Source organism: Pectinophora gossypiella, chromosome 28 (genome assembly GCF_024362695.1).
Source record: "Pectinophora gossypiella chromosome 28, ilPecGoss1.1, whole genome shotgun sequence".
NCBI classification, from domain to species: Eukaryota; Metazoa; Arthropoda; class Insecta; order Lepidoptera; family Gelechiidae; genus Pectinophora; species Pectinophora gossypiella.
In genome coordinates this window covers 4,606,969-4,621,825 of record NC_065431.1, presented here as the reverse complement: position 1 = coordinate 4,621,825, position 14,857 = coordinate 4,606,969, and the positions used below count along the sequence as shown (strand labels likewise).

General features: G+C 38.9%; 1 protein-coding gene across 10 annotated transcripts in view; it reads left to right on the top strand.

Moving 5' to 3' along the window:
* Nucleotides 1–14,857, top strand: part of LOC126379095 (neurofibromin) — a 129,966-nt gene that overhangs the window by 14,835 nt on the left and 100,274 nt on the right. For 8 of the 10 annotated variants that reach the window (XR_007568239.1, XR_007568240.1, XM_050027665.1 and 5 more), the window contains exons 9-20: nucleotides 715–857; nucleotides 2,270–2,463; nucleotides 2,993–3,101; nucleotides 3,173–3,331; nucleotides 4,260–4,453; nucleotides 4,897–5,080; nucleotides 5,815–6,001; nucleotides 8,902–8,949; nucleotides 9,286–9,385; nucleotides 9,771–9,906; nucleotides 12,409–12,511; nucleotides 13,423–13,486. Coding sequence is in view for 8 of the 10 variants with exons in the window: in XM_050027665.1 (XP_049883622.1) it covers nucleotides 715–857; nucleotides 2,270–2,463; nucleotides 2,993–3,101; nucleotides 3,173–3,331; nucleotides 4,260–4,453; nucleotides 4,897–5,080; nucleotides 5,815–6,001; nucleotides 8,902–8,949; nucleotides 9,286–9,385; nucleotides 9,771–9,906; nucleotides 12,409–12,511; nucleotides 13,423–13,486 (1,621 nt within the window). In the remaining 2 variants the exon portion in view is untranslated. The remainder of the gene's footprint in view (nucleotides 1–714; nucleotides 858–2,269; nucleotides 2,464–2,992; nucleotides 3,102–3,172; nucleotides 3,332–4,259; nucleotides 4,454–4,896; nucleotides 5,081–5,814; nucleotides 6,002–8,901; nucleotides 8,950–9,285; nucleotides 9,386–9,770; nucleotides 9,907–12,408; nucleotides 12,512–13,422; nucleotides 13,487–14,857) is intronic. The other 2 variants (XM_050027666.1, XM_050027663.1) reach the window with 1 other exon arrangement.

The following is a 14,857-nucleotide window of genomic DNA, read 5'->3' as shown; positions in this document are numbered from 1 at the left end:
GTTTAGGCCTGTGCTGGATTCGAACCTGCGACCTCAAAGTAAGAGGCAAGCGTTCTACCAACTGAACTACCACGGCTCCCCTTACCCTCCGTTGCAATTTTGAACTTTTAGTAAATTTTACTTACTGTTTAAATGATTTTCAAATATGTGACAAGTGATAGTTATTAAGTTTTTTTTTTTTTTAATTAAGTACGTTAGTCACTCTTCATCAGTAATTTAAGAGCCACGCTCTTGTCGGCGCAGCATTTTCCATGCTACTTTTTTAGGGAAAAATAGAGCAGTGGTCCCGCAGTATTCTGTCTGACGCAAGTGGGATGGCGCCCAGAGTAGTCCACTTCAAAGCCGTACTAGGACTCCTGTCCTCCGCCTCTGAATAGTACTGACAGTTACTGATCCCCTCTGTCAGTTTCCAGATTACAGTCCCTGTGACTCGCCTTCAATAATGAAATTGAAGTCCTTGGAATGTTGGAGTTACCAATTTAATGGTAACACTTACCATACTTTTTTTTTTATTTTTATTTTTTTGACGTGACTTATTGTAGATTTGCCGCAGATGGCATTAACTACTTGGCCAGACAAATGAGGAGCACTGAAGGCTCTCACCCGGTACAACGTTTAAGACAACAGGCCTGAGGGTGCCCAGTTGGGCGCGAACCTCGGCTCAGGGCGTCGACTTACCATACCATAGGTCTGATAACTTACTTGCACCCACAGGTCCCCAAAACAACTCGAAGCAAATGACAGAGGCAGCGGTGGTAACCTGTGTGAAGCTCTGTAAGGCCTCCACTTACCTGAACATCGCGGATTCGGGCAATGTCACTTTCATACTAGTCAAGTCTGTTATTAATGATCTCAAGGTCAGTATTCCGATGAACAATTTCTCTAGAGCAGGAAATGAGATTTGCAAGGACCAGCGAGGATGGCGTAAAAGAAAAAAAAAGCAAAAGTGGTCGCAAAAGTATTATAGAACTGAAAACAATTAGAAAAAAAACAAAAAAAAAAAACAAAAAAAAAACATGAATTTTCCAACAGGAAATTCCAATTGAATCGACTCAGAATCATGAATCATCGGGGCGAATCATCCCCCTCAATATTCATAAAAAAATATTATTGGAAGCGACGATGGTGAATGTCGGTGTACGGACAAACCAAAGTTGGTTTTTGTTGCACCGTCAATTGTAAACAAATGTATTAAGTACTGTACTTATTTTAATAAATAAATAATAAATAAAAAGTATTATAGAACTGAAAATAATTAGAAAAAAATACAAAAAATCATGAATTTTCCGACAGGAAATTCCAATTGATTCGACTCAGAATCATGAATCATCGGGGTGAATCATCCCCCTCAATATTCATTACTGTGTCACTAACACCCATACGTACTTGTATGGCTACTTTATGTACTTGTAGGTGGTGTAAGTGACATCGTAACTAATACTGAGAGGGATGATTCAGCTCATTATTCTAAGTTAATATCGAGTGGAATTTTCTATCGCAAAAGTATAATAGAAATGAAAATAATTTAAAAAAAAAACAAAAAAAAATCGTGAATGTTGCGACGGAAAATTCCACTTGATACTAACTCAGAATCATGGTCTGAATCACCCCCCTCAGTATTCGTTACGATGTCGCTAACACCCTGCATAGTATTGTTCTAAAGAAGCTATTGATACATGTGTGACGACTACGTACTTACATCAGTAAGTAGTAACCGGGACTACCGGATAATATTTTAAATTTGTCAGAAAATAAATTTAAAGCTCATGTGAAGCTTACTTTATGTAAAAAAGCTTATTATAAGATTAATGACTACCTAAATGATAAAAATGTCTGGTATTGAATGTGTTCCTCTAGTTATTAAATAACTTGTAATGTATATCCTCATTGGTTTTAAAAGATGTGTTGCTGTTGCAGTTTCTTGTCATTTCTTCTTCTCAGCCATAACACCTTGCGAAATGACGTAAATTCAAAAATGTTACATTGACCTTCAACAAGTTTATCCATTACGTTGAATAAATGATTCTGATTTATGTGCCTTCCGAAATACTGAACATCTTACTTTCGGACAATCAGGTGATCAGCCTGCAATGTCCTAACCAAACTAGGGCTCACAAGTCATATGTAAGGATTATTCCTTACACATGACTGCCAACTGACTGCGACTGTATTGTGTGACTTGCCAAGTATAAACTTGGAAGAATGAATCGACCCCAGCGGGCCGATAGCGATAAGCGCTGCATCTCTTATCCAACTCATTCTCTTGCAGTCTCTCCTATTCAACCCATCGAAGTCCTACATCCGGGGAAACCTGACGTCAGGCTACTCGGAGCTGGACCTGATGACCGACTGTTTCGTGTCCCTCTTCAGGATAATGCCTCACAACAACGACGCGTTGAAAGTCTGCCTGAACCTCAACACACATATCTCCTACCACTATGTCATTGTCAATTCGCTGTTGAGGTCAGTTTGGTGTTTTAAACATAATCGTAATAATTTATTTGCCATTGAGAAGGGTATATTACATTGTTGGTCGTCATTTAAATTCGTTTCTCCTAGGCAGCTATTGTAATAGCATGCCCATGCATATGTCTTGGCCGGATCGTAGAATTGATCATTTCATGATGTGTTCGACCATTTCATGAAATGGTCATATCGTTGAAACATCAACGTTTAATGATATTTCAATCAACGTTTGGCCATATTATTAATGTAGGCGGTGTCCATGCTATGTGGTGTAATAAAAATGCGAATAGTCAATTAATTTCTTAGGTTTTTTTTTACCTTTGGTGGGTTTGCTCTTGGCCCCAGACTTGTCTGAAGGCATTGACGAGGCCTAAGATGGAGCTCGCCCAGAAGGTGCCTGTTCACTATGGCCATGAAAAATTCTTAAAGAATTCTGAAGATGCCTGTTCCTTTGTCTGTTCGTGAGGACCCCTGGTTACAAGAAGGTTGTATGTATGTATGGTCTATTCAATTGTATTGTTTGCAGGATAATCAAACAACCCAGGTTGCCATGGTGGCCCCAGATTGAGCTGCTGTACCCTCGGGCAGCTGAACTAAGAGCCATGTTCACTGACACGCTCAATAAAGCCACGCAGGTTTGTATTTACGCGACCCATTTCAGATATTTTGTGTATTCTTAGGATTCTATCGATCTATTTCTCTGCAGGGTTTCATAGTCCACACGCCTCTCCGCATGATCTCCCTCTCACTGAAGTCCAAGGAAGTCCAGTCCAAGCTGAACAAGTCGGAGGAGATGCCGGCCTACAGGAACCTGCTGCTGTGTATGGTGAAACTGATCCACGCTGACCCCATGCTGATGCTCAGTGTGAGTACACCCCGGACACTTCATAAAAAGCACCTCGTACCCCGTAAAAAGCATCCCGGATACTTCATAAAAAGTACCTGGTACCCTGTAAAAAGCACCCCGGACGCTTCATAAAAAGCATCTCGTACCCCGTAAAAAGCACCCCGGACACTTCATAAAAAGCACCTCGTACCCCGTTAAAAACACCCCGGACACTTCATAAAAAGCACCTCGTACCCCGTAAAAAGCACCCCGGACACTTCATAAAAAGTGATTGGTGTACGTCGATTGGAAAGTCCCTCGTTGACAAAGAGAACATTAGCACTCTTGTCAAGCCGGGACTAGCGCTGCGGTTTCAAGTCCCGTCCGAGTCAGATTTTCCCTTTGTGAGTTTACCTAGTGCAGCACATTTCGCTGGCAATCCAGCGCGGAGACGCCGCCAGCGTAATGAGCACTTTCCCACCGGGTGCCATTCGGAGCGGTCTTTTTGACTAGACCTACCTGTTAACGTCGACATTTATTTTAAAATTTACATTGACAAAAAAATATCTCCAAATTTAAATATCTTCTATACTTAAAGGTTGCCTGGAAGAGATTGCTACTTATACATTGTTTTAGGTTTACGCGGTTATTATCATAATTAAAACACATAATAACAGACAACCCGTCTGTCATCCCGTGATCACGGCACTTGCAACAGTGTCGAAATATAGGGAGTCTCATATCCCTGATTTATACGCGGTAAGAACCCGTTATTATGTGTTTTAATTATGGAGATTGCTACTTTGCAATAAGGCCGCATATTGTACTCATTCTGTTCCTCTTTTGTTTTGTATTTTGTTATTTCCTGTTTGAGCAATCAAGTATTTGTTATGTTATGTTGACAAACGTAACAGTAGACGATTAGCAGAGCTCTCTCATTTGTTCGAATATTCTCATTTCCCAACAGAACCCAGGCCGCTCAGGCGTGGAGATCCAATCCTCAACCACAGAGCTGATCAACGGGCTGGTGTCGCTCATCCACCAGACGGGCATGGGCGAGATATCCCAGGCTGCTATGGATGCCCTGCTCGCTCTGCATCGCCCTGATAGGGTCTACATGTGGAACCCTGAGGCGCCGCTGAACACCTTTTGGGATATCAGGTGAGTTTGAAAAGGTTCAGGTAGCAACAGGGGTTGCAACTGCTGATGTGGCGTTCCCGTGAATGTTCCCATTCTGGGAAAGTTCCCGGAAGTAAAAAGGCTTTTATGTAAACAGAACTTTATTACTTAAGCTTTAAGCAGATAAGACAATAAAAGAACCATTTGAAAAAGAAAAGCAGCCAGAGTTAGTGACACCGTAACGAATACTGAGGGGCATGATTCAGACCATGATTCTGAGTTGATATCAAGTGGACTTTCCTGTCGAAAAATTAATGATTTTTTTTTAATTATTGCCAGTTCCTTAATTTTGCGACGGAAAATTCCACTTGATGTCAACTCAGAATTATGGTCTGAAACATCCCTCAAAGTTTTCGTTACGATGTCACTTACACCAATTTAAGGCTTTTTTCAGTAAAATAAATATGTTCTTTTTTTTCTCTCAGCTCCCAGATCCTGTACAACATAAGTCAGAAGCTTATCCAGCGCCAGATCTGCAATTACCGGGAAGTGCTGCGCTGGTTGCGAGACATCCTCACTTGCAGGAATGAGTTCCTCAACAAACACAAGGAGTACGCAAACGTGGGCTCACAGATACCCATCTGCAAGCAGGCGCATATCAAGCTGGAGGTACTTTGAAGCTTATTGGAATCTTTTGTTTCTGTGATTTTCTATTGAGGATAAAAACTGCCCATTTGGGTGAATATCAAAATGTGCCAAGTTTGGCGGCGAACTTTCATATTACTTTTTCGTGAAAAATTGGGTTCCGACATGAAAAAGGATAGTTCTAGCAAGAGGATATTAGAGCAATTATAGCATGCAATTAGTTTTATACAACGCCTTATGTTCGTTTGCCACCTTTATGACATAAAAAAAACCGAGTATGATTCGCGAGAAAGAAAAACGAGTCATACTCCTTTTACAGAGTTACATTTTTGCTCTAATATTTATACCAGGCGTTTCATGTCATAAAGTTTGATACTAAAATAAATGCATTAACTACTACCGTTTTCGAAGAAAAAATGCTTCTTTTCGACGGTACACGAAGCGTACAAGCGCTCAATACTTAAATAATATCATAAATTTACCATTTTGTTCATATAGAAGCGTGGCCGGGCTGGGTCGCATACGCTGTAGCCCGGCCACAAAAAATATTCTTTAACTGGTGAAACACTGTGGTACATATTTTTCCCTTTTGAGTACAGAAAAGTACGCATCCGTACAGCTTAGAGACATTACCACGGCCTATTTTGGCGCCGTGGCCGGGCCAAGTCGTAACACACTTTCGGTACCCCTATAACACCATCCTCTAGCGACAGCACAGCACATCCTGGCCGCGAAATGTACGTGATGTCTCCCGGCAGGTGGTATTCTTCATGTGTCTGTGGTCTATCGACACGGACGTGGTGTTGGTGGCAATGTCTTGCTTCGCGCTGCTCTGCCAGGAGGCGGACATCCGCTGCGGCAGTGACGAAATAACTACACACTGCCTGCTGCCAAACTACATCGTCTTCCAGGAGATAGCGCATACTTCTACTGTCTTGACTACTGGTGAGTTTGCACAGCTATTCAATAAGGGACACACCAGGCTACGTTCCCAAAAATATATAGACTCTTCTAGAAAGAAAGAAAGAAAATATTAATTTCCATATTGGACGCCACATTTACAAACTTACATTACAGAAAAAACCTCCTGTATGTCGCGCTGTCCGGTAGTTGCGTGTGACGCGCGGGGTGAAGCTGATGCAGCGAACTAGTTTTTGTGTACTTCGCTTGCAAGTGTATAAATTCCTACCTACATGTTCTTTATTTATTGTACTATTTGTTCGAGCATAATATTATATTGCAAATTGGAAGCGACGATGGTGAATGTCGGTGTACGGACAAACCAAAGTTGGTTTTTGTTGCACCGTCAATTGTAAACAAATGTATTAAGTACTGTACTTATTTTTAATAAATTAATAATAAATAGAAAAAAAATAGAAAAAAAAAACAAAGACGAATAGTACAGACATCAAATACACAATGGAGGCGCCCAAAATAAAAAAAGGATCTCCCTCAGCATAATGCCGTGACACGTGCTTAGCACGGGCCGCGGCGCTGGTATTATGGGAGACCTATCGAACGTGAGCCACGGACACACCAAACTCAATTACGTACCTACTTATATACAATAAAGAAAACATACTATGATACTTACATAGATTATAATGCATTACTTATACTTGATATTATAGATATATATTCCTATCAAAAATATATATTATGCAAAATGAATAAAACTTACTTATAATAACAAAAACTTCTCCTATCTTCTATCGTGTGGATTGTGACGTGGATTACCAACCCCATCAACCCTGCTGTCAGGGTTATTACTGAGCCGCCATAGGCCTCTGACATGACACATGTAGCGACTACTAACTTACATCGGTAAGTAATAACCGGGACCAACGGCTTAACGTGCCTTCCGAAGCACGGATCATCTTAATATTATAGTCGTAAGACCGAATGTTCATTTAAAATCCAAAAACTATTGTTTAACTATTGTGCCTGGAAACAGATGAAAAGTATATAGATGAAAAGTATACAAAAATTAATGTGTTCTTTTAAAATCCAAAACCCATTGTTTAACTATTGTGTCTGGAAGCAGATGAAAAGTATATAGATGAAAAGTATAAAAAAAATAATGTATGTAATATAGTCTTTTACAACAGCATTTACAATAGGTGTTTGCTAAATTCATAAATTATGGTTATAATAAAAAAAAATACATCATTAAATCCACCACAGGCTTCGTCAAAAAGGAACTAAAAACAAGAATAAACCATAAATCCACAAATGTTTCGTCAAAATACAAACCGAAATCAGCAACAAGCTTCGTCATTATTCGAATAGCCCGCCCCGGATCATTCCTGGCTCAAACGTACAGTCATGAGCAATATAATGTACCCAGTTTAGGACTCTGTCGCACTAACATATTTGAGATTTAGTGAGACTTACAGTTCAATTTGTCAAAAAAGTTAATGTGACATGGTGCCAAAGTGTATACATATTAATGCTCGTGAACGTACCCATCAAACTGGCAGCATTCCCGCGCTGAATTGCCAGAGAGATACGCTGAACCAGAAATGAACCGGAGCGAGGGTCTTGCCCCCTTTCCCGCAGACGCTTCCCAAGTTCCCTAATAAAAGATAATAAAAGAAAGAATAAATAAAAGAATAGTCTTTTGTAATTATTTCTTTTATTTTGGCGCAATAAAGTATATTTGTATAGATGGCGCTGTAGAAATTTAATTCCTTCGTTTAACGCTCTAATTTCATGGAATAGAAAGTTTTTGGGTATAAATTTTTACGTGTACAAAAATCTTTAATAAACTGCCAGAAAGTATAAGAGACCTGCCCATAAGAGTGTTTAGACGATCTTTGTTTAAGCTACTGAGTGAGAACCCCTTTTATAGTGTCAGTGAATTTCTTGATCACAAAATGTAATAATTAATTGTATATAAAACTGCATGGCTCTTTTCTTTATTAATGTATGTTATTTAAATTTAATTCAATGTTAAATTGTATAATAATTTGAATTATGTATTTATATTGTTTTATATTATGATGTAAGTGCCGATTGTAGTTGTAAATGTTGCAAGATCTCTCTGTATTTGCATACCAATATTGTTTTGGTTAAATGTGTGAAACTTTAATTTAATCATATATAACAACCAATGTACCACATTTACTGCAAATAGATTTGATTTGAAATGATGACCACTGTTACTACACTCAGGCACAACACACCTTCTCCTCATAATTGTGATCAAAATAAAGAGAAGCAATGTAGGTAAGTAAGTAAGTAAGTAAAATGTTTATTTTTCATGAGAAATACAGAAAATATGGGTACAATAAAAACCCCACAAAACCAATTCCTCGGTTTGTCTGTGGGAGTGGAGTTCGCTTAATGTTATTATGTTTAAGATACTTAAAGTTAACTTACAGCTAAGAGATCTTTTGCATGAGATGTTTAAATAAAGATTTTCTAAATTTATTTATATTGCACTCCTGACGTATGTCGACCGGCAGCATGTTGTACAGATACGGTATGCGTTTACGAAGTGTTCTGTCACCGAAGTAGTTGTTGACTCGTGGTACAACATACCTGCCCGTCGACATCGTAATTCCATGTATAATCTGATCCTAATATCGAGCAACATTTTTTTTTTATATATCTTTGGACAATACCCGAGTAATGAGAAAATAGGTAATTATCGCGTTAAATCTGGATGGAGTCATCTATATTGTTTTTAAGGGACGCAGCCTGGAATTTCCCTCATTTGTTATGTTTGTAAAATAATGTATACTTGTTAATTTTTCTTTGTACTGATTCTTGTATCTAATTATACTTTGTTTTTAATAATAAACCATATTAAGTTTTTATCAAATGCAAAATTTACTTCCAAGCAGCGAGTCAGGACATGGGCAGGGGTTGTTATTACAAAAATATTCAAAGTAAGTATTAAAATATAATTATAATAATTACATTAGACTTAAAGGATTTTTAATTTGTATAGATCGAATATTTCCCATGGACACAGGACCCAGATTTATTGGCAAGAGAGAATTTATATTTTATGAAGCTAGAGAAGTGTGTCAGGATCGAAGCAAAAGGAATTCCATAGTCTCTGCTTACCCCGGTGGGAAATAGGCGTGAGTTTATGTATCAGTGCACGGGAATAATCGCCTGGAAACCAGTATAAGGCAGCCGGAATAAATGAAAGAAATAACTGGAATTGTATTAATAAAAATGTTTTTGAGTTTGACTTTGACATGGCTGTTTGTTTGAAGGTTCAGCGGCGCTTCAGAAGCGCATAATGGCACTGTTGAGGAAGATCGAGCACTGTGTCAATGGCGTCCAACCTGTTTGGGAGGAGACCTTCAGATGCTGGTGAGTATCACGCTTGATTGCATGTGACTGAGTAAGTTATAGGTGAGTTGCTTGTGCGAGAAATAGACGAGTAACGTGTGTAGTAAAAAGGCCTTGTCGAAATGTCGGGATTGTCGAATTTGTTTTCGAATTCATGTTTGGATCATAAATGATTATCACGTGCTCAGCGGTGAAGGAAAACATCGTGAGGAAACCCACGTTCCCGAGAAATGCATTCTGGAGGTATGTGACCTAACCTGTATTGGGCTGGTTTTCCCTTCGCGGGTTGGAAGGTCAGACAGGCAGTCGCTTCTGTATAAAACCGGACCTGTCAAACCTTCAGTTTGGTTAAGCGGACTCCGTGAAAAAACGAGATAATGCTAGGGAGATGATTCCATTTTTCCAGGGACTCCCTGTGCAAACTCCTGCAGAAGTTCCCGAAAGGCCAGGGGGACAAGATGGATGATCAGATGGAAGCCTTACATCGAGCCGTGGCCAAGAGACGGGTGTCTCACCATACCAGTAGTGAACATGATTTTGAGGTATGTAACTGGAGTGTTGGGGCGGAAGGCAAGAAGGAAACCACTGCCCTGTTTTTTCCTAAAAAAGTAACATGGTCAATGTTACATGGGAGTTGACTGCATAAAATCTACTAAACACACAAACACTTTTAGGGTTTTATGAGTTTTAATACTTTTAGCTAATAGGAGATAGGAGACACTAATTTTGTCAAAGTTGAACTTCGGTTTCACTGTATACGGGCCTTGTTTATATGGAAAATCTGAAAAAATCATTCAGCGTGTTCAGAATGCCTGTGCACGTTTTTGTTTTCCGATTCCTCCTCGTACTCATATAACGCCTTTTCTCAACAATTCTAATTTGCTAAATATGCATCATCGTTTAAGTTTATATTTTGCTTGTCAACTGCACGATATTATTAAGTTTCAAGAACCTCAATACCTCTTTAAAAAACTCTTGTGGCGCAAATCTGCGAGGTCTTGCTCAATAGTGATGCATCTGCCGCGACATAGGACTGCCGCTTTTCGTGGAGGCTTCAGTTACCGATCTAATAAATGTTGGAACGATATTCCACCGCCCCTTCGGAAGCTTACTTCCAAAATTACTTTTAAGGTGAAATATAAGGAATATCTTCTTAATATTCAGAAAAACGTCGGTAACTGAACTTTATACTTATTTCATAATTATGTTATACACATCTACTTGTCATATATTGTTTATGAATCTCTCTCGTTATCTGTTTATCTGTGGCTTTTATTTTACACATCTGTTTATTTGTCGTATATATTATGTATACTTTAACCCCTTGGCATACTATCTACCTTTGACTAATACTTTCATATTTTTCGTAATCCCTTAATTCATATATTTTCTTCATAATTATATTTGCTTATTTTCTTATTTATTGTAAGTAAATCCCGACACTTTTTGTTGGCACGATAGTTCAAAGTATTTATAAGCGTAACTTAGGTACTGGCAGAATATCAGTGTTGCTAAGAGTGGTATTTCCACTATTCTTCGCAACAACATGCTGAGTCAGTCCCTTTTCCCTGGCAGTGTATTTTTTTTTTGATTTGTATACTTATCTTTATCTTCTCTACTATTGTACTGCACTGTTTTGGGAATAAAGTTATTCTATTCTATTCTATTCTATTCTAGATAAAGAAGTCTGATTAACGTTCACGCACTGCACATTTATTAGGACTTTGACACAATTGAAATAATTACAATTAACAGGCTACTGACGCGAGTGGAGGGCGCGCAGTGTGGGAAACAACTAATTGGCGAGCCGTTGCGCCCGCACAGAATTGCTGACTCCGATTTAAGGGATAATACACTGTGTGTCCCTACACACTTAAATCTTTTAATGGGCAATTGGATCATAAATGATTTTCACGTGAATGAAAACATCGTGATGAAACCCACATACCCGAGAAATGCATTTCGGAGGTATGTGAGTTTATGTGACCTGTTTATTGGGCTGGTTTTCCCTTCGCGGGTTGGAAGGTCAGATAGGCAGTCGCTTCAAGTTCGCTTCAAAAAACCGGACCTGTCAAATCTTCAGGTTAGGTAAGCGGACCCTGTGGAAAACGGATGCACGCTAGGGAGATGATGAACAAAACGCTGATTTTGAGCTACAACACGGTTGGAGAAAACCGTGTTACGGCAACCAAGTTAACTGACGAAATTTGATAATAAAATTACTTTAAAAGAATCACTTTTTTGGCTTGATTAGTGTCCCTACACCATGTTTTTTTACCTTTGGTGGGTTTGCTCTTGCCCCCAGACTTGCCCGAAGGCATTGACGAGGCCTAAAATGGAACGAGCTCGCATAGAAGGTGCCTGTTCACTCTGGCCTTGAAAGCACCCGGATTATAAATAAATAAAATAAATAAAACTTTGTTTCGGACTTTTGTACATCCATAATCCACAGGGTCACACCTAGTATCGACACCAGTCTCTCACAAAGGCACTATAGTGTGTATCATTACCTTAGTTAAGTTTACATAATTTGTGTTACCTTTGTGAAGGGAAAATAAAGATTATTTTTATTTTAATTAATTTATTTTTTTATAATGGTTAGTAAGGGACTTATACTATGTTACTAAGCACACATTAAATTAACATGACAAAACCTAGCGTGAGACATGGATGTCAATCCAATGCCTCACAATGGGACAGTCGATTCTGTCCGCCACCACGTTTAAGAGACTGTTGGTGCTGGTCCGGACCCGGTGCAGTAAATACATGCATAGTATGTGTATGCATGCGGTGTAGTATTATCTCTCTCTCTTTGCTTAAGAGCTGCGCTCTTGTCGGTGGAGTAATCGCCATTACTCCATAGATAGGGCGTGTAGAACGGTGGTTGCCCCAATCGCCTTCCGTTAGTATATGCATTCGGAAATACAGAAGACGGCAAAGAATTCCACTCCCTAGCAGTGCGCATAATAAAGGATGATGCGAAGCGCTTTGGAGCGAGCTCGCCCAGAAATGGTTGCGTTGAGATGCCTGATGTTGTTCAACAGATGCAGATCCAAGAGTGGGCCAACATCACATCATTCCTGTGCGCGCTGGGTGGCGTGTGCCTCCAACGACGGCCCGCCACCGTCTGGTCACACTTACACCATGGTAAGCACCAATTATAATATTACATATTATGCAGGAATGGTAGGCTGAATGAAACGTAACGCAAAGGTGTGTGAAAGAGAGAGCGACGAGTGAGCGAGAGAGAAGAGGAAATTGCGGAATGAAAGGGAAATGGCGGACGGTTGTTTTTAAAGAGGAAAACGTAGAAGATTATAATACGTTTTTAATTAAACAAAAAAGAAATAATAATCGTATTCTTCATGCCGTATCCCACATATATACACAGGGTGTTAGTGACAACGTCGTAACGAAAACTTTGAGGGATGATTTACGCCTTGATTCGTACACTTTGATTTTTTTTTTTGCAAAATTCTTGATGTTTATGTTTTAATTCTATACTTGTCGATGGAAAATTCCACTTGATATTAACTCAGAATAATGAGCTGCATCATCCCTCTCAGTATTAGTTACGATGTCACTTACACCCCGTACGAGTACGTACAGGCAGCCGTACAAGTAGGTAAGGGTGTTAGTGACACCGTAAGGAATATTGACGGGGATGATTCAGACCATCATACTGAGTTGATCACCATCATCACCAGCCCATTAACGTCCCCACTGCTGGGGCACGGGCCTTCCCTATGGATGGATAGGGAGATCGGGCCTTAAACCACCACGCGGGCCCAGTGCGGATTGGTGCGGACTGAGTTGATATCAAGTGGAATTTCCCGTCGGAAAATTCATGAAAATTTTTAGTGTCTTTTTAAATATTTCCAGTTTCTTAATTTGGCGACGGGAAATTCCACTTGATGTCAACTCAGAATCATGTTCTGAATCATCCCTCAGTGTTAGTTACGATGTCACTAACACCCTGCATACCGTCGCCTCATATTGAAAAACCACATAAGCGTCTTTTGGATTTTATTTCAATATCTTCTGTTATTTCCATGCAGATTCCAGGAAATACAACGTCTTAGCCAACAGCTCACAAGAAGTGCAATACTGTCCAGTTACCCAGTAAGTACATACAAAAGTATACTCACACCACACAGCCACAAGTAATGAGGGATGTTCTTTTTATTTTTTCAAATTCGTTTCCTAGCTGCTCGATAGATGGCGTTGAACTTGATAGGTTACTTCAAGGAACGGAATGTTATAGTATTATCTTTGATTTTGATCGATGCAATTTAAAAATCATAAAACGAAACACACATAATTATCAAATCAAATACACTTTATACCACAAAACTATCACATTTTAATTATGTTCCAAAAATAAACAAATAATAAAGAAAAAATAAATCATTATCGTATTAGTTAGTGTCACGCAGTTTAACGCTATCTAACGAGTTCTTGAGAACTATTTTTATTTTTTAATGTAGTCGTTACATGAGTCAAATCCCCTTTTGGCGGCGAGAGTGTGCTGCCGCCAAAACTTGTCCGGGTATCCCGCTAGCCACAATTTGGTAGTGAGACTAGGGATCGACGATCCACTAGTGTCATGTTGGAAGTTGTATATACACGTCTCGCTATGCAAACTTCGATAGCGCGTTTCAGGACTGCATTATTGAATGATGGCGCCATCTGTTGCACGTGGGCAGAACTAACTGGTCAACTAGTTCTGATTTAACTCACGTAACGAATACACACTTAAATCTCCTGTTTCCATAATCCACAAGAGCCCATGTTTTTGACGGCTCAATGGTAACCCTGATACCAGGGTTGAAGAGGTTGGTAACCCACCTCATAACCCACACGAGAGAATACCGGAGAATAAGGTTTAAGGAGGATCTACACACGATTTTAATTGATTAGTTATTTTCGTGTGTTGATTCTGTTTAAAACCAGATCATCGAAGATAGAAGAAAGAAAATCCGCAGAATTATTCTCTAGATTAAGAAATTTAAAATGCATTGTGTAAGTATACGATATTATAATAAAATATATATACATAAACCGCCTATTTTGTCCCACTGGGCACAGGCCTCCCCTCAGTCAACCGGAGGTGGTAATAATCATACCAGACGATATTTTGTCAATGGCAGAAAATAAATTTAAAACTCATATTAAGTATAATCTATGTAAAAAGATTATTATAAGACAAAATAAGATTTAAATGATTTTTTTTTGATTCTTTTTTCAATTATAATACAATTAAAATTAAAAATAAGTTTAGTTATATAAAAAATAGTTTATATTTTTTTTAGCTTTAAATAAGATTTTATAAATGATAAAAATGCCTCTAATGTGTTCCTCTAAGTATTAAATATGTGTTGATTCAAAAAACGTGTTGCTGTTGCAGTTTCTTGTCACTTCTCCTCAGCCATAACACTTTGTGAAGTGACGTACATTCAAACTTGACTTTCAACAGGTTTATCCATGATAATT